The sequence below is a fragment of the Parasteatoda tepidariorum genome, chromosome 7 (assembly GCF_982258835.1).
Source record: "Parasteatoda tepidariorum strain Cologne lab strain chromosome 7, Ptep-v5.0, whole genome shotgun sequence".
NCBI lineage: Eukaryota > Metazoa > Arthropoda > Arachnida > Araneae > Theridiidae > Parasteatoda > Parasteatoda tepidariorum.
This window is the reverse complement of record NC_141761.1, coordinates 14,873,810-14,893,019: the sequence shown is the minus strand read 5'-3', so window position 1 is coordinate 14,893,019 and position 19,210 is coordinate 14,873,810. Positions and strand designations below refer to the sequence as shown.

General features: G+C 27.9%; 2 protein-coding genes across 7 annotated transcripts in view; both read left to right on the top strand.

Moving 5' to 3' along the window:
• Positions 1-19,210, top strand: part of LOC147806889 (cofilin/actin-depolymerizing factor homolog) — a 119,948-nt gene that overhangs the window by 53,495 nt on the left and 47,243 nt on the right. The gene's annotated exons all lie outside the window — the stretch shown is intronic.
• LOC107436735 (cell cycle checkpoint protein RAD17) overlaps positions 1-19,210 on the top strand; it is a 39,563-nt gene that overhangs the window by 14,357 nt on the left and 5,996 nt on the right. Inside the window, exons 6-14 of one of the 4 annotated variants that reach the window (XM_087167377.1) lie at positions 3,567-3,687; positions 3,898-3,988; positions 4,308-4,371; positions 4,450-4,552; positions 7,424-7,538; positions 7,619-7,704; positions 15,696-15,842; positions 18,690-18,818; positions 18,923-18,962. In XM_087167377.1, coding sequence (XP_087023503.1) covers positions 7,472-7,538; positions 7,619-7,704; positions 15,696-15,842; positions 18,690-18,818; positions 18,923-18,962 — 469 coding nt within the window. In that variant the 5' untranslated portion in view covers positions 3,567-3,687; positions 3,898-3,988; positions 4,308-4,371; positions 4,450-4,552; positions 7,424-7,471. The remainder of the gene's footprint in view (positions 1-3,566; positions 3,688-3,897; positions 3,989-4,307; positions 4,372-4,449; positions 4,553-7,423; positions 7,539-7,618; positions 7,705-15,695; positions 15,843-18,689; positions 18,819-18,922; positions 18,963-19,210) is intronic. The other 3 variants (XM_087167375.1, XM_087167376.1, XM_087167374.1) reach the window with 3 other exon arrangements.

The following is a 19,210-nucleotide window of genomic DNA, read 5'->3' as shown; positions in this document are numbered from 1 at the left end:
AGATAATTTAATTCATTTTCTGTTGTATGAAAAATGATAAAATATTGTTAAAAACAAACATGAGTTAAATTTTTTAATAAGTTAAGTGCTTATTTGAAATATATCCTAAAATACAGACTATTATTATTATTTAAAAAAAAATTGCATTTCCCCCTCCCCTTCCTTCTAATAATAAAAAATTGTAACTTAATGTTAAATGTTTTAAAATAAATCTTTTTTTTCTTTCACACTTTGTATAATTTTTTCTTTTTAGAACACAGTTCTATAAAATGTAATACATTGAAACAAAGAACTCGGATAATTGTTCGTGGATATGAGAACAAAATTTTTTTTTTCACCTTCAAGTTTGACTTAAAACTGTTTCAAACTTTACTTATCAATGAGATTGTTGTAATAATTTAAAAATTGAAGGAGTCCTCCCTTCTTCCCAAAGTTGTTTTGTTGTCCATGGGGACTCAGAAATACAGCATAAAGAAATTATAATTACTGCCCACTGGAATGGTATGGAAGTTTCTAAAAGTTTAAAAGGCGAAGTAAGAAAGATAAATTTGTAGAATTCACTTCTAACCAAAAGTGGCTTATAGGGTTTTCAATTTAATCCCTGAACTGCCTTAAATAAAATTACTAAGAAAATAAACATAACAAAGCTAATGTTTTTCCAACTGCATTCTTCATTTACTGATCTACTTGTAACCTTTCTCTCATTATTGGATTGCAACAATTTTGTTTTTAAAGTCTTGTTTATTATCATAGGTTCAGTATTTGCAATGAAATGTAATTTTAAATTTGAACAAATAAACTGGGGAAAAAATTAAAAATTTAAAAACGAATAAAAATAATTATAAGTGAGACCATCACATTAATTTCAAACTAATTATTAAAAATTTTTACTTTTTTGATTAACAGTTTGAAGCAGATGAAAATTTTAATTTCCTGTTAGTTTTTTTACCATTTTTTGCAATCCTATGAATTTGTTATAATTGTTTCAAAATGTTTCCTACGTTCAAATTGTTTCCCATGATTCAAAAATTGCTTTTCATCTGTGGTACATAAAAATAATTTATGGAAAAAAATTAATTTTCAAGTACATTTTTCTTACAAATGTTATCGATGGCTGCTTGTGACAAGCTTTTATAAATAACAGTTTATTGTGTAAACTCTTTTATATTGGTCTTACTCAAAAAAGTATAAAGTTTATTTCTTCTAATAAAAATACTTTGTCATAATTAATTTTTTTTTTTTAAATATTTATCTAAGTTCAATTATGAGAGTTCAACTATTTTCTCGGAATATTATAACTTTGGATTTTGACATGCAAATATTTTCCGATTATTCATACATTTTTCTTTATTTACTCATTTTTAAACATAAAAATGTTTATGAACAGTAATTTTTTCATAATTTTCTAGTTGGTTTTATGAATGTGTTAATAAAAATTACTTGAAAACTATTGAGTTCCTCATTAAATCATGTTTATAGTTTAAGATTATGTTTCAAATAAATATTGTGTATTATTAATTTTATTTAATTATACTCTTTCAAAAATGCACCAAATACTTTTTAAGTTTTTTTTTCTCCATTCGGAGTTTCCAAATGCTTTTATAAGAGATCCAATACTGCTTCATTGCATTCTAAGGCATATTTGTTTTTTATTCATTTGTTTTTACTTTAGATTGAAGAATTCATGTAAAAATAAAGAGAAAATATATTTTTATTTAAAATTTGAATTAATTCTTACAACAACTTTTTTTCCCCTATGCATTTTTTTTCACTATCAAATATTTTTGGCAAATTTTTGCTACTGCCGCTTTTGTTACATGATAAAAACTAACAAATATTGGAACCCTACTAAACTCAAAATTCACTTTTATTATTGGGATATAAAGTTGAAATGAATTAAATCTTTTGATTTCAGTCATGTTTTAAATCAACTATATATTTTTTTAAGAAACCACTGTTTTAAACAAATTGATTTTTTTTTTAATAATTGAGACCATTTATGATTAATCATTAAGTCAAAAATATGTTTGTAATTACATTCTTTACTGTGCGATTCTTTTTAAAGTCTGATCTCATTGATAATAAAGGTTTTATCCAAAGATATAAAAGGTTTTATCAAAAGGGTAAATTATTATATTTCTAAATATACTAATAAATAAATAAAATTAGAGACTGAAAGTGGATAAGAGTAGTGTCAAACTGTTAAATTATAATTTCCCACTAACTGTATGTAAAACAATCAGCTAGGAATTTAACATAGATCAATTATACCCATTTAATTTTATTTTTATTTGAATGCTTTAAGTGTTTTTAAAACATATTTACTTGCTATTAGTGTTTAAATACTGATAACTATATTGATAAAATATAGCCCAGAGAAACTTTCAATAATATTTTTCTTTAATGTGTTCTGATATTAACTATTTTACTCTTCATTAGGTATCTAACTGTCAAATTGCTTCCCTGTCTTTAAAAGTTTAGATGTTTAGTTTGTAATAGTAAAAAAAAAAATTTCTTAAATAGCATTTGAAATAGAAATATTAATAGTTTTAGCTATATTATTGTTTTAAAATTGCACTTTTAATTCATAACTTATTGTTAATGATTTTATCAGATAATTTGGCTAGTATATAGTATTTTTTTTATTTAAATAAAAGAAAATTTGATTTTAAAAAAAATTTGGCAACTATGTTGGGATTGTTATTTATTAACATCGCAAAATATGCATTTCCTAAATAAAAAATATGGAAGATCAGGGGTGATTAAGCTCCAGAAAAAATCCGGATTTTTCGCTAACCGCGTTTTGAAAGTTTCCGGAAATCCAAAGTACAGATGTTTCAAGAAATCATCAATCACATTTATATATAAAAATTCTTGTATATTTTATTTAAAAATTTTTAGAACTAGAATTTATACTTGGCATCTCTTTCATTTTTAAATATTTTTTCTGGTAGAATGATAAATGTGATTAGAGATAAAAGTAAACTTACACATAATTATTCATTTAAATTATGTTGCATATAATTCATTTAGAAATGGCTTGAAAATTTCAATAAATAAAGTTAATTTTATTTTATAAAGTAAATATTTAAATTTATAAAGATATTAATTTTTTGAATGATTTTACTCTAAAAATTTTCAAGATTTATGAGTTGGGCTCACAATCACCCCTGGTAGATCTTTATAAGATTTTTTTTCTCCTTTGCAAACATTTTGTTACCTCTCAGCCACTAGTTTCATAAAACTATAGCACTATATATGCACAAATCTATGTTTATGTTTGTTAAATGTAAAAGCTGAAAGTGAATTTGAAATATATTATGAACATACATAAAATCAATGTTTTTCTGTGTTCACATTTGTGTATAGTGTCTGAAAATATTTATCAAAAGTAAAGTTAACTTTTTACATTGGAAATTTAATTTACATTAGTTTTTACATTCAAAACATACCAAAATGTTGCATAAATATGAAAACATCAAATATGTTTGTTGTCGAAAATATTATCTTTACTACTGAGTCCTTACATATTTTCATTATTTTAAAACAAAGTGTTTGTTCTTAAGAGGAGGTACGCTGTTCAGTCTTATCATCCAGTCATTTTCATCATTAGTGATAATGCTAAAGTCTTGAAGGTTCTCTTTTTCTTAAGGATCTGCAGTTTTCTTTGAAAATCAAAAATATTAGGTAAATAGTTTTATTGTAATGCTACTTTTATGTGTATTAAACAGAGATAGATCAGGGAACAGATTTTTTACTGATACAGTACAGTTTTATGTAATATTTTTTTTTTCATCACCTAGTATTTTGGATTTGTTTTGTTGGTTTTGTAACATAATGTATTTGAACATGTTTGTTGACCACTATATAAAATATGGTAAAGTTTGCGATTTTCAGAAGAATGGAGTGCCTGAAAAGGAGCATTTCTCAACTAAAAATACAGTTAACCGATGACAATTGCGAGCCTCCGTTATCTGATTTGACAAAAGTAAACCATTTTTAAACCCTAAGCACTCTCATAATTACAAAAATATACATTTAAAAATTAGACGATATTGCCAACTAACATCAAATGATTGCTTCCCTATTAAATAAAAGTTGGCTTTTTTTTAAAAAATTAGCACATTTATAAATGCAAAAGAAAAAGTTTCAGTAAACAGTTTTGTTGTTTATTTTATTAATGCTTATTTTGTATAAGTATCTAATTTATTTTGTGTTATTGAATACTATGAATTCAATGAATTTTACTTTAAAGCTTTGTGTTTTACATGTTATTAATAATTTTTTTGTTGAATACTTTTTTTTAGTTTTAATGCAATTGCCCCAACCATGATGATGAAAGTGCTCACAAAAATTAATAACTCACCAAAGGTAAGGTGTCTCCTGCATTAAACTTCAGATCTCATTGAAGGAGACAAATTAATAAGTTTCATTTCTTTTAAATTTTAGGTGCATTCCTGCTACAAAAAAATAAGCAAGTCTGAAATTGAAAATATTGTTGCCGATTCTTTGGGAGATGCCATAAATTCTATGCAGTTCATGTGCATGTCTTGTATGTTATCTACATAATGATTCTAATTTTTATAAACATATGATTCTTCATTTTTCGTGTTGCAAAAACACTATGCGTCTGATAAAATTGTCTTAGGATTGACTTTATGTTTATTGCATTTTTAGAAACATTGTTAAAGTTTATCATATTATATGTTAGACTTCCATTATATGTTAGACTTTATAAACTTTCCTTAATGCATGTAATAATTATGATTCTAATTTTTACGTGATTCTTTATTTTTTGTATGACAATAGCACTAAGGTTTTGATAGGATGATTTTTATTGCATTTTTAGAAATAACCTAGAAACATTGTTGAAGTTTATCATATAATGAACTTCCATTATATGTTAGACGTTATAAACTTTCTTTAATGCATATAATAATGATTCTAATTTTTATGTAGTTTTTTATTTTGTGTGTGACCAAAGCACTATGGTTATGATAGTGTTTTCTTAGATTTGACTTTTATTTTTATTTCATTTTTAAAAATAACTTAGAAACATTGTTAAAGTCTATCATATAAAAATAAAGAAACTTTAAAGTTTATTCCCTTAAATGTTTATATATTTATAAGATTTTTTTTCCATTTTTTTTTCAGTTAGCACAAAAACTTTTTAAGGGCATGAATAAATTGTTACAGAGTATTGAGTGTTATAAATATTGTTTGCAATCAAAGTATGAAATTGATTTAAACAAATTTTAAGATAAAAATGTTAGGTTAAAACTTCAAAATAATAAGTCAAAATAGAAGAGTGCTAGAAGCAGCTAAAACCAAAATTGTTTTATGTAAACAATTGAAATAAAAAGTTAGAAACCAAAAATAAGCAAAACTTTAGTTTAGTTAGTAGTAAAAACAGTTAGCACAAAAACTTTTAGAGTGCAAAAAAAAAACTTATTGGGGAGTATTGAGTATTATGAATATTGTTTGCAATCAGAGTATGAAATTGGTTTAAGGAAATTTTAAGATACATGCTTATGTAAGCATTTGAAACAAAAAGTTAGAAAGCAAAAGTATGCAAAACAAAATTTTAAAGATATGTATGCTAGCAAATTTTTGCGGTTAGCATTTGCTAACATACATATGTTTAAAATTTCCTTTTGCTTATTTTTGCTTTCTAACTTTTATTTCAATTGAATATTGTTTGTTTATAAGGAGTAAAAGATAACTTTTTAAACTTCATACCTATGCAAAATGTTACAATACACTTATTACATAGTGATTCAGAACATTTTAGAGATATGTTATCTTAAGCATTAAATTTTTTTAATGTTAAAGGAGAAAAAGAAGAAATATGTGAAAAATCTTCAGTCGAAATTAAACATATATATTTTAAGCATAAAAAATATTTGATAAAAAAGAAAAGAAACCTAAATTACTTATTTTTTAAAATAACAGAACTCTATGAACAAACATTTAAAAATATTGTATCTAAGTAAAAGATTCCTGAAGGAGAAAAAATATTCCCATTTAAAAGTGAAAGAGTAAAATTACAAAAATTTATTAGATAATTTTTATTTAAAAATATCCAGAAAAAAGAAAAGAAAATGCAATCAAAGTTCACAGAAATAGGAAAATGACTGAATGACATTAAAGTTTACTTTTAACTAAAGAAAATAAATGTTAACAGAAAAAGTAGAAAAAGAATTTGTTTTTCTTTATTCATTAAGTTTTTGAAACTAAGTTATATTTTTTTCTGACATTTTAAGAGCCACTTAATAATTTTTTTTTTTTGTCATTTCTATTTCAAATAAGAGGGCAAATATTATTTGCTATCATGGCTGCTATAGATTTTTGGTTGTCGTAATTTAAAACATTTTGAAAATTGTGTGAACTACATGATGAGGAAAAAAAAACAGAACTTGTAGGATGCTTAGTTTAACACTTCACTTTGTTTCTCTGAAGGAGTGATATTGAAAGTCTTAATTTATAAAAATACAGAGAAAATCATAAAACAATAATAACATATTGTGTAAAGAAAGATTAATTAAAATTTAAATTGTTTCTTTCTCTTACTTTCAAGAGGTGCCGACCGGACTATGTAGGGGTCAGGGAACTGACCTTGCACCAGGAAAGTGTTGGGAATCCCATGCAAAGCATGGATGTTCTTTAATCCTCTGTAGTATCTATCCTTACTGTGAGAGCAAACTTTGGCCCACCTAATATGGTACCCCTGAAAGAGTGGCCAACAAATCTGCACTGTAAATGTCTAAATTGACAAAATGTTAGCATGGTTGGGTATTGGAAATAAAATAAAAAAACTTTTCAGAAGTTTCATATTTATTTTCACATTAAATGAGGAAAAAAAACAGAACTTGTAGGATGCTTAGTTTAACACTTCACTTTGTTTCTCTGAAGGAGTGATATTGAATGTCTTAATTTATAAAAATACAGAGAAAATCATAAAACAATAATAACATATTGTGTAAAGAAAGATTAATTAAAATTTAAATTGTTTCTTTCTCTTACTTTCAAGAGGTGCCGACCGGACTATGTAGGGGTCAGGGAACTGACCTTGCACCAGGAAAGTGTTGGGAATCCCATGCAAAGCATGGATGTTCTTTAATCCTCTGTAGTATCTATCCTTACTGTGAGAGCAAACTTTGGCCCACCTAATATGGTACCCCTGAAAGAGTGGCCAACAAATCTGCACTGTAAATGTCTAAATTGACAAAATGTTAGCATGGTTGGGTATTGGAAATAAAATAAAAAAACTTTTCAGAAGTTTCATATTTATTTTCACATTAAATTTGATGACTTTAACTGCAACTCTTTGCACTGTAGGCATCTTGTATGGGTTAGCATTTCCTTTTGTTGATGTTTATTAATTTTCTTTTTCAATTTTAAAATTATCAGTATTTTTTTTAAGACTTTAAGAAGCCCTTATCTGTGCAAGGGAGTGTTTCTTCCTCTGAAGATGGTAGTAAAAGCGATTCCTCTCTGTTTCTGTTTCATGCATTGGGAAAAAATTCTTTACTCCAAGTGTAAGTTTTTTTCCTATAGGATTCAGTATTGATTGTGGTACTTGCTAAATAACTTAAATGTTGATATTTATTTTATTTAGGTGATGCATCAAACAAATCAAATCAAGATGTACTTCCTACTCATCTGAAAATGTTTGAAAGGGATCCTCTCATTTCTAATCCTGAAGTAAAAAATTTAGAAATAAATACTGTCATTACATCAAATCTAAACTGCTTTCAAGTGAAAGCCACACTCCAAATTTTCAGCCTCACTCCAAATTCTTCTTTTGTTTCACATAAAAAATAGGTTTTTTGTTGTTGTTGTTTCTAATGTGACTTGCCATACGGGCAAGCCTGCTTGGTGAAACCAATCAAATTTAAGGCAAAGTGTGCGATTCTTGTTCTTTCAGTGGCGCCATCCTATGGCCAAGAATTCGTCTTCAGCCAGACACACGTCACAGCCCGTTTTTTATAGGGCGGACCCATTCATTCATCCACAGATCGTAATTTTTTACCTAAATCAGAGAACGATCGATCTCCAATCCTGCACCCCCAGAGGTATTGATTTGCTATGGGAACATGGAGAAATTTGTGACTCGACAGATTTAACGTGCATCAGTCACCATTTAATGCACGGGGAGTCTTCGACCGGCAGGGTTCGAACTGTCGGACATGGGGCCAGCTCCCTACCGACCAGGCTATCCTGGCCCATGAGTAATATAGTAATAGTAAAAATAGTGTAAAGAGTTTTATTGATATCATACATTTATGACATTAAAAGGCCAGGATAGCCTGATTGGTTGGGTGCTAGACTCACGATTGTGAGAACAGGAATTCGAATCCGGCCATGGATTCTCTATGTAGTAAATGGTGACTGGTGCACATTAAATCTGTCGGGTCACAAAGTGCTCCACGTCCTCATAACAAATTATACCTCTGGGGGTACTTGATAGGAGATTGATCATTCTCTGCTTCAGGTCAAAATTACGATCTGTGGGTGAAAGAAAGATAGTATGAATGGGTCTGCCTTATAAATAGGTGTGACATACGGGCAGTGTTGTCAGGTACCGGTAACCAATCACCCCAGATGGCGTTATAAAATGCCCTAAAAATTAAAAAAAAAAACTTTTAAACATGTATAAGTATTATAAAATAGTATAAAAGTTAAATAATGTATAGAAAACGTTGCCTTAATACTTTTTAATATTTTATTATCAAGAAATTAATGATGTGCTGATAATTGACAAAAGGATGAACAATTGTACTATTAATTTACCATTAAACTGTTTTTTGTGTTCCCAAACTTTCTTGTACTTTTGTATGTACTTTTTTTATTTATCCTTTGTTATTATTTTTAAACCATACGCATTAAAATTTTTAAATAATTTGTTTTCAAATTCACCAAACGTACAGGTTGATCGAGCTAAGTAATAAGTTGCTACATTCAACAAAGTGGTTAAGTTCTAAAATTAAATCTTAATCTTTTTGTTTTGGTTTAAGGGTCATTCCATGTCAGTTCATCCAGCCATGGCACCCACCGTCTCAGATTTTGATGAAAATTTGTACACTTATAGAGTTTTTTGTGCTGATTTCAAAAATATCAATTATATTTAAATCGGTTAATGGGTTTAAAAGTTATAAGAATTTATACTTTTGCCAAAATGGCTCATTTGCCGCCATTTTGATTCATACATCAAAGGCTATTAATGATTGTTACTCACCTTATATTTGTCATAGAGCAATAATTTTTTTTTTATTTTGTTCAGAATAAAGTAATCTGTCATATAAACACTTTTTTTTGCAAATAAGTATCTTACTTTTTTAGTAAATGGGTCTGTTTTGCAGTTTTTTGATCAGCGGAGTTGAGTAACTTCAGGAGATTATTTCTGGCAACTCGCCCCCTTCAATTTCAAAAATATTTTATTCAAGGATAGTTGAAAGTGCAAACTAACATCTGATACAAAAATTTTGATGGGCCGTTCACTCACTTTTTTAAAAAAATATATTTTTCTTATGAATCATTATGCGTTAAAAGTACTCGTAGTTTGATGATTTATAGTCCTTAATTATAACTAGAATATAATAAAATGATATAAAAAAATGTGAATGGTAGAAAAATATGTAAAATAAAGTAATCATTTATTAAATTATTTCTTTCTTCTTTCTTTGAGCCCTCCCCCCCCCCTCAAAAAAGAAAAGAAGAAAGGAAAAAATTTGAGACTGAGCAAGACAAACACAATTTCTGGCCAGGAATTGCTGAAATTTGCAATTTAGCTCTGTATGTTTTAGCCTGATCTACACTTATGACATGAAGGGAGACTTTCTTGGTCTTATTGGAAGGAGAATTAAATAAGTCACAATTTTTTTTTCATTTTCTTATATAGGGTGACCTTGGATAATTCCTGATCAAAAAATGCAAACATCTACTTTGTGAAAAAACTATTCAAGATAGAATTTCAATATTTACTGGAAGTTTGAGACTATATGAGATGAGTCCTATGCTACCTTCTTTTGTTGGAAAATCTAATTAGAATTTAAAAGATTTTAAATTCTTAGTGATCAGAAATTACCCCTTCTCTTGATCATTTCTGGGGTAATTCCTGATCACTTCTGGGGTAATTCCTGATCACCAGTTTTTATAGTAAAGGGGTTGTTTAAAAATAATTATACAATGGTAATTAACAAATAAGACATCAAGATCAAACAAATAAACCAAAGAGATGTTTAAGCAGCTAATAAAACGATTTCTATAAAAGCAAAGAATAAAGATTAACACTTTAAATTTTCCAAAAATCTTTGCATCGTGTGATACATTTTAGGCAAGCAGCCAACTCATTCTCATGTTCTGTTGGATTATAAGAAAGAGTTCCCACATAAGTTACTTTTGCTGGATTTTTTTAACTTCATTAAGTGAGAGTGTAAAGTTAAGTAAGGTATGTCAACAGCTCTGACAGTAGCTCTCACACTGAAATTTCATTTTCAATCATTAAAAGAAATTCACTAATTTTGCTTTCTAGAAGCTTAGTATATTTTTTAGTGTTATAATTTCTCACCACATTTATATTAGGCAAATTTATAAACTTAAAAATTATTCTAACAATGTACACACATAAAATTAAGATAGAAGCAAGGTAAGGCAAACCAGAAATGGGACAAATCAGAACACATTTGTCTTGTATACAGTTAATAAACAAATTTTGTGATTACAGTAAAAATATATTTTAATGGTTGTTCCACTTAATAAATATGAACTGCCATTTAAGAAAAGACAATTAGCTATTTTTAATACTATTTATAAAAAGAAATGACAATGATTAGGAATTACCCCAGTGATCAATAATTACCCCATGGGGGGCAACATTTTATATAGTTTCCTATAATTAATTATAATGCTTACAGTAGATGTGAAACAATTAAACAAAAACTTACACTATTTTTATATCAAAGAAAAAGAAAGTAACTCAAAATATTTATTATTAAGAGAAGGAGGGGATCTTTGCAGAAATGTGCACATTTTGAAACCCATCTTTAAAATGGAAAATACAGAAAGCAGTTTAAAAGATACTTATTTTGTTAGATTAAGCAAAAAACTATAATTAAGTAAATGTAGTTATACTTTAGTAAAATGTACAAACATTCTTGTCCATGTCTCAAATTTAAAAAAAAATTTAAAATAAAACTTAGGTAATCATTATTTACCCCATAAACAGAGTGATTGTGAATTATCCCTGGTCACCCTATATATTTTATACTGATAAAGGAGATACTCCTTATGTATGAGGCATATAGTTGAACTTTCCTAAAAATCTAAATTGCTCCTAAATGAAATAAGTTATATATTCTCTGAAGAAAGTTCTAAAATCTTCTATGAGTTTAAACTGCACTTAAAATCTTTCAAAGTTAATCCAATACAGTAGAGAACCGATTATCCGGAACGATCGGGACTATCGCTATTCCGGATAACTGATTTTTCCGGTTTTCTGAATCGCTACAAAAAGCCGTTTTTTTTTAGTGTTAAACCCAACTAAAAAAGAATAATATTTGGAAATAATCTTAAAAATAAGAAAAAAAGATGAAGTAATACACTAATGATTATTTCTGAAATGATGGTATGGTAAACATCTTTCAAAAAAGAACGAAAAATCCTAAAATCTTATGAGGAAAAAAAATTTTTTTTTAAAAAAATTGCAGGAAAATTTATCAAATTTCGTTCCGATTTTTTGGTTTTCCGGTTTTCTGATTTCCGGATAACGGGTTCTGTACTGTACTATATAATACTTGGGTTTTCATAATAAAACTCTTTTTTAATTATCAAATTGATACATTTAAAACTTTTGAAAACTTATTTATTTCTGTTCTGTTCTAAATAAATGGAAGAAATACAATTTTACTGATTGGAAAGAAAATAAATTTTACATGACACTCAATTCTGATTGGAGCAAACAGAAATGTTCTGGCAGATGATACATTCTGATTAGTCAAATTTCTTTTTTGGGAAGGTAGAGATGGAATGTGTCAATAGTTTTCAGTATTTTTTTTTTCTATTCAGAAGTTTTTTTTTAAAAAATTGGATGTATATAATTATAATAAAAGTTTTTGAGAATAAAAAGGGCCTGCAGGTATTAGTGATGAAATAAGAGCATGCAAATTATCTTATAGTTAGTGATATAAAATCATTTCATTTCAATGTAATTATAATAAATAGTTTAACTTTATCAGTGTTTCAAATGAAATTTTGTAGGGGTATCTCATTACCATAACAATCATTGTGACAAATAAAAGGATAAAATTAACTTCAAATATTCATAATTTGGTCTTACATTTAATTACATTTTAGAATCAGACAAAATGTTTGAATTAAATTAAAGTGTACAATGATTTTCTCCTTCCATAAAGATCAAAGTTAGTTCAATTAAAAAAAAATTTAATGGCTGCTTTTTATTATTTGGCACTGCCCTCTACTCTTTCAGAGAAACTTTTATTTATATTTTTTTTAGATTCTGATCCCTCTCATTTACCAAAACTATATGATTCTGGATAAATTTATTTGCAAAAAAGGTGAAATTTTGTTCATTCTAAAATTTTGTCTTTCTTTTCTTTTTTGAGGGCTCAAAGAAAGAAGAAAAAAAAATTTAATAAATGATTACTTTATTTTACATATTTTTCTACCATTCACATTTTTTTATATCATTTTATTATACTCTAGTTATAATTAAGGACTATAAATCATCAAACTACGAGTACTTTTAGCGCATAATGATTCATAAGAAAAAAAATATTTTTTTTAAAAAGTGAGTGAACGGCCCATCGAAATTTTTATATCAGATGTTAGTTTGCACTTTCAACTATCTTTGAATAAAATATTTTTGAAATTGAAGGGGGCGAGTTGCCAGAAATAATCTCCTGAAGTTACTCAACTCCGTTGATCAAAAAACTGCAAAACAGACCCATTTACTAAATAAGTAAGATACTTATTTGCAAAAAAAAGTGTTTATATGACAGATTACTTTATTCTGAACAAAATAAAAAAAAAAATCATTGCTCTATCACAAATATAAGGTGAGTTACAATCATTAATAGCCTTTGATGTATGAATCAAAATGGCGGCAAATGTGCCATTTTGGCAAAAATACAAATGCTTATAACTTTTAAACCCCTTAACCGATTTAAATATAATTGATATTTTTGAAATCAGCACAAAAAACTCTATAAGTGTACAAATTTTCATCAAAATCTGAGACGGTGGGTGCCATTTTTGTAAAATCCTGTATGATTTGACATGGAATGACCCTTAACATTGATTTTCATATTACTATCTCACACATTCAGTTATAAAATTTGATATTAGAATGTAACCAAATTGAAACTAGTAAAATTCACAAATAACCCTAAAAAAAAAACCTAAAAACAAGTTCCCCTAAAATACCCACTGAAGATAAAACATCCCCCTAAATTTCGAGGGGAAACCCCTAATTGGGCAACACTGCATATGGGTGTGGCAGAAGACAAAATTCTTGGGCATAGACTAGAAAACAAGAACAATCACACCTTCAGTTCCTTAATGGTCAACAGCATGGAATTTTTAAAATAAAATTAAAATGAGGACTAATAAGAAGTGCTTTACCAGCATTACAAACTTATATGAACCTATAATTTCTCAAACTGTCAGTATTATGTTCTGAAAATGATTTTGTCCTCTCCCCCTATTACATTTGATTTCAAGTGTTTCTTATACAATGTCATCTTTTGTGCCATACAATGCATTTGTTATGTGAAGTTTTTGTTAAAACAATGTATTCTAGTCAAATTAGATACTTTTTCCCACCCAACAAGTATTCATCCTGAGCTTTTGACTTACAAATTTTTGCACCTTCGATTCTAGGCTTCTGCTTAGAGTCGAATATATAGGTACTTAACTATATAGTCGACACTTTATATGGGGACTCGTACCATGTGGTCTAAATGAAATTACACTTCTAAACACGAAGCTGATGCATCATAAGTACCTAAAATTACAGCAAGTATTTATTCATAAATGCAGAACTTATTTTGACAAAAATATTCTTCTGCTATTCTATCTACTTTGTTCTAAATTTTTAATTTCTCTTCTAATCATATAATGTTATGCTGATTACTAAAATACATTTCTGCTAAATAACATACATCCAGATAGCTCTTAAATCTATGCAATACTAAAATCAAGAAGAATACAAATACCTCAAGTTTTATCTTCAAACAAAAAAAAAAAACTATTAATTCCTTCACTTAACAAAAAGAGAGAGTTCAAACAAGAAAAATATGAGTCATGAATTTATTGAATCCTTTTTAAAAAAATTTACTAATGTTATTAATGTATTGCAAGCAGAAGACTTTTCTGTTTTGATGTGATTTTCTTATAAACATCTGGCCAGCCTCGTGTCTAATTTCTTCAACAGCTGGGTTAGAAAAAATATTTTCTAGCTTTAGATTTTTTTCAATCCAAGCTGTGCAGGTGATTAGGCACTAACAACGCAGAAAAGTTACTTTTATGTTCAAATATTTTAACGAAAAGAAATGAGTGAATTAGTGTGGTTTTAAAATGTTAGTAAAATGAAAATGACCTGATACTTCAGATAGATTCTTATATATCAGTGACAGTAAAAACATTTAATGTTTGAGAACTTTTTCTTCTCTTTGTCAATATTTTGTTTAATTTTTATATTGAAAATATACTAAAATTTTGCATGTATATGAAAACATCAGATAGTTTTGGTGTTTTCAGAAATATTATGATCTTTACTACTACTGAGAGCTTTCATATTTTTGTTAATTTAAAACAAAGTGTTTGAAAGAGCAAACATTTTTAACACTTATTTTGGATGTGATTTTCTGATAAAAAAATTTAACAAAAATTTCATGTTTTATTGGAATGAACATTCAGACTTTCTAACAGACAATAAAATAGCATTTTGTCTATGGAATAGATGTATTGGTTGCAATGCCATATCTGCCTAGTCTCCAGTTTTTTAACGAACACTCCTGTATTTTACAACTATCTCCTGATCTCCTGTTATTCTCTAATTTTTCCGTATTTGCTGACGAAATTTTTTAAAAAAATTGTTGATAAAATAACCGCTTAAGGCAAAAATACTTCTCTTTTTCCTCAACGGATAGTGCTATTGCCAGTACTGCATAGTGTTTAGTGTTAATAGCTGTTGATAGTTAGTGGTTTTCCTCTCCATCTAGCACAAATGCGAGTTAGTTCCATCAAAAAGTCCTCCACGAAAACAAGTTTCTCCCAATACTTGATCCAGGAATTCCCTTGTCTTCTGGGTTGGGTTCAAAATTACAAGGCTACAGAGTCGAATATTAGTAGCCATATACCCAGGATTGGGTTGGCTGTTTAACAACTGTTATAGAATAGTTTAAGTAATTATAAATAATGGTTTTAAAAAAAACTTCTTTAGATTAAGATTTATATACATATTTTTTACTTCGCTAAATGTAAGTGCTTTTGTTATTTCTAATTTTGAATATTTCTTTTTGACTTACATGATTATGCATAATGTTTCAAAACATTACTCATAGCCTAAAAAATGTCGCTAGTAAAATCTCCACTATTTTATTTCTCCAATGTTGGCAGGTATGCAATGCAGGCTGTTTGCTGATGTTTACTAATCTTGTATTGTATTATTTTAGGAAGTGTTTGATAAAACATCTATTTCTGCTGAAGCTTTTACTTTGTTTTTGCAAGAGAATTACATTCCCTTTGTTGATGACATTGAAGCTAACTTTGAATGTGCACATTGGTTAAGTGAAGCTGATTACGTCAGCGCTCTATGGAATGTATGTATCACTTTTTTTTTTAAACTACTAATAATTTATTTAAAAACTTTGAGAAATAGTGTTCTATTTTTTATGTATCTTTTAGCTCACAAATTTGAAGAGTGGAAACAATAACCCCCAAAATAATTCTCTTTTTAAAACCAAACACTATTTTTATATTTACATTAGCTTAAATTTCAATGGAGTGTCCATCAGCTTTTCCAAACTTTCCTCAATTAAGGGCAAAGTAGGGCAAAGTTTTCAATACCCAAAGGCTCTATGATTGAGGAACTCTTTCTTTCGTCCGTAGGGCACTAGATCCATGCTCAAGAGGTTCTGGGTTCGGTCCCTGCCGGCCAAAAACTTTCCGTGTAAATGTTGACTGATGCACGTTAAATCTGTCGTGTCACAAAGTTCTTTATGTTCCCATAACAAATCATTCCTATGGGGGTACTGATCCAGAAGTTTCCTTGTCTTCTGGATTGGTTCAAAATTGCAATGCTATGGAGTTCAACATTAGTAGTTGTAAACCCAAAATTAAAACGGCTGTTCAACGACGGTTATAAAATAAAATAAAATATTGTATATTGAGCCGCAATGACTCAGGGAATAGAGCATTCGCCTTCCAAAGAGGTGAACCGGGCGCAAATCCCAGCAATTGCTGGTTGATACAACTCCGAATCTCGCTTGCGCCAACCACAGTGATGACGTGATATATCCTTAGTGGTAGACGGATCATGGGTTACAGTCCCATTGCCGTCAGCCTGTCCCTGGGGGCTCTAGTGGTCTTCCTCTCCATGTAATGCAAATGCGGGTTAGTTTCATCAAAAAGTTCTCCCGGAAGGTAAATTCCTTCCAATACTTGATCCAGGAGTTCCCTTGTCTTCTGGATTGGGTTCAAAATTACAAGGCTATGGAGTTGAACATTAGTAATCGTAAGCCCAAAAATTGGGTCGGCTGTTTAACAGCGGTTATAAAATAAAATAAAATAAAATGAAATGTTGTATGTTCATTAAAGAAACCATTTGGCTGAAACTCTCTTGTCAAATTCTTGTTTCTAAATCAATTTGTTTCATGTCAAAGGTTTTATTGGGACGTTAAATTTTTTCCTGGAACAGAAAGTCATGTGACATTTGATTTATTTAATATACTCCAGTCCCTTATCTTGGAATCACTTGTTTCAGTTGAATTTTTATTTTTTCTGTGCCATGTAATTTAGTTAAGCAAAATCTCTTAGCTGTATAATTTGGAGTTTTTAAAGTCTCATATTCATATGTCTGAAGATATGCATTATATTTTTCTTCCTTTCTAAAAATTTTCGAATTAGTCTAAGGTTATTAAAATTAAATTTAATCTTTATTTCCTAAAGAAAGACTTAAAGAAACACTAATCACATAAAAATTATTATTTCTTGCTCTTCTCTTTAGTCTGAAGATGAAATGATCTTTGCCTTTATTTCAAAATATTTAAAGAACAACTTATTTAAATATTTAATTTATTTATTCATTTTTTTTGTGGGGATCTCGATTAAACTGGGTTTTTTTCTTCATAATTTTCAGGGTTCCCCTAGCTCAGGGTAAACTTGAAATTGTTAGGGAATTTCTTTTTTACTCTAAAAATCAGGGAATAGTCAGAGAACGCTGCATTTTCTTTATAAAAACTTGGAAAATTTCGATATCATGCCTGGAAAATAGCCAGTCTTAAATTTGTCCGTAAAAGTAATCAGTTATTGAGATTAAAGTTAAATAAATCTGACATCTATTATTTGTTATAAAAATTGCACATTTTAGTCAAGCTGAAATAATCCCATCCTCATTTAATGACATTTTTTTTTCACACAAAATCAAATATTTCACATTACAGATAAAAAGAATCAAAGTTTTCGGAGGAAAGTATGATCTTGATTTTCATTGAAATTTACCTGGAAAAGTCAAAAAAAAAAATTTCTGAAGTTTAATGGAAGCCTTGATTTTGCGGTGAACCACAATTAGCAACTAATGAAAAGAGTACTGATTTGAATATCTTAAAAATTTTAAAAATCTCAAGCAATTTTTTAAGTAATTTTTGTATTTTTTAAAAGAAATCACAAAAGGTTAGCGTTTTTCACAAATTTTATTTTGTAGTCTCGCCTATTTTTTCCGACATCATTTTTAATAAATATTGTTTTATAATATAAAATGAAACTTGTGGAAAGACCCTTATCATTTTTAGCTTTCTTTTAAAAATACAAAAACAACTTAGAAAATTGCTAGACACTTTTTAAATTTTTAAGATATTTAAATTAGATTATTTATTAGTTGCCAAAATACAATTCATTACAAAAATAAAAATAAAAAATTTTTTAATTTTCTGTGTGTGCGCAATATAAGCGAACTACTTTAAATACTCATATCTTAAGTAGTTTTTATTGATTTTTTTTTCAAATTTTAAATCCATATTTTTGTAAATAATTTTAAATTTCTCTAACAATTTTGTTTAATTATATTAGATATTGAAGTTATTACAAAAAAGAAAAAAAACATAAGACAGAGGAATTAATTTTTTTTAAATGTCTATAACTCCATAAATATTTAGGCTAGGTTTATGAAATTTTATGCTGTTATTGCAAATAACAACCAAAACAATCAATACAAGTTACAAGATTCTTGATTAGCTTTCTGGCATAGGGTGTTAAAAAATCCTTTTTTTTTTGTAATTTATTGTTGGTTTCTCAAACTTCTGAAGGTTTTAAGCTTTATAGCTAAGTATAAAAAAAAATCTCATGAACTAAAAACCTTGAGAAATTTTAGAAAAAGCCAAAAACTGAAATTGTCTCTACCATTATTCTAGGGTAAATTATGTATATATATATATATATATTTGTTTCAGAGTCGTGACACAATGAATGATTATATGGTGTCTTTGGCGTCTAGAGGTCTGATGTTCAATTTGTCCTCTGTGAATAATAGGAGGTGGAGAGCACTGCACAAACCTCAATTTTATGTAAATTTATCTGAGGTATATATGAAGATTCTTTGCCAAAATTATTGTTTTGTAATTTTATATCTGCTTTCATTTTTTTTAAATTTTATTTATTTATTATTTCTTTTTTTATCTTACAGCAAAGGCAGTTGCAAAAATCTCTGAAGTATGCTTTTAGTGGTAAGACTTTATTTTAATAGTTACTTTGTACCTATTTTTTATTATTTTAAAGCAAAATTATAAACTTGCTTCCAGCATTACCACTTAGTAAAAATATCTTAACTTCACTACGCCGTGTACTTATGTGAGTAGTTGAAGATTAATTGCAGTTTTGTAAAATGAATTTTGTTATCTATGTTTTAATACATGGTGCTTAGAGTTTTTAAAAAGTGCTTAAAGGTGCTTATCTTCGATTTTCTTTTTTTTTA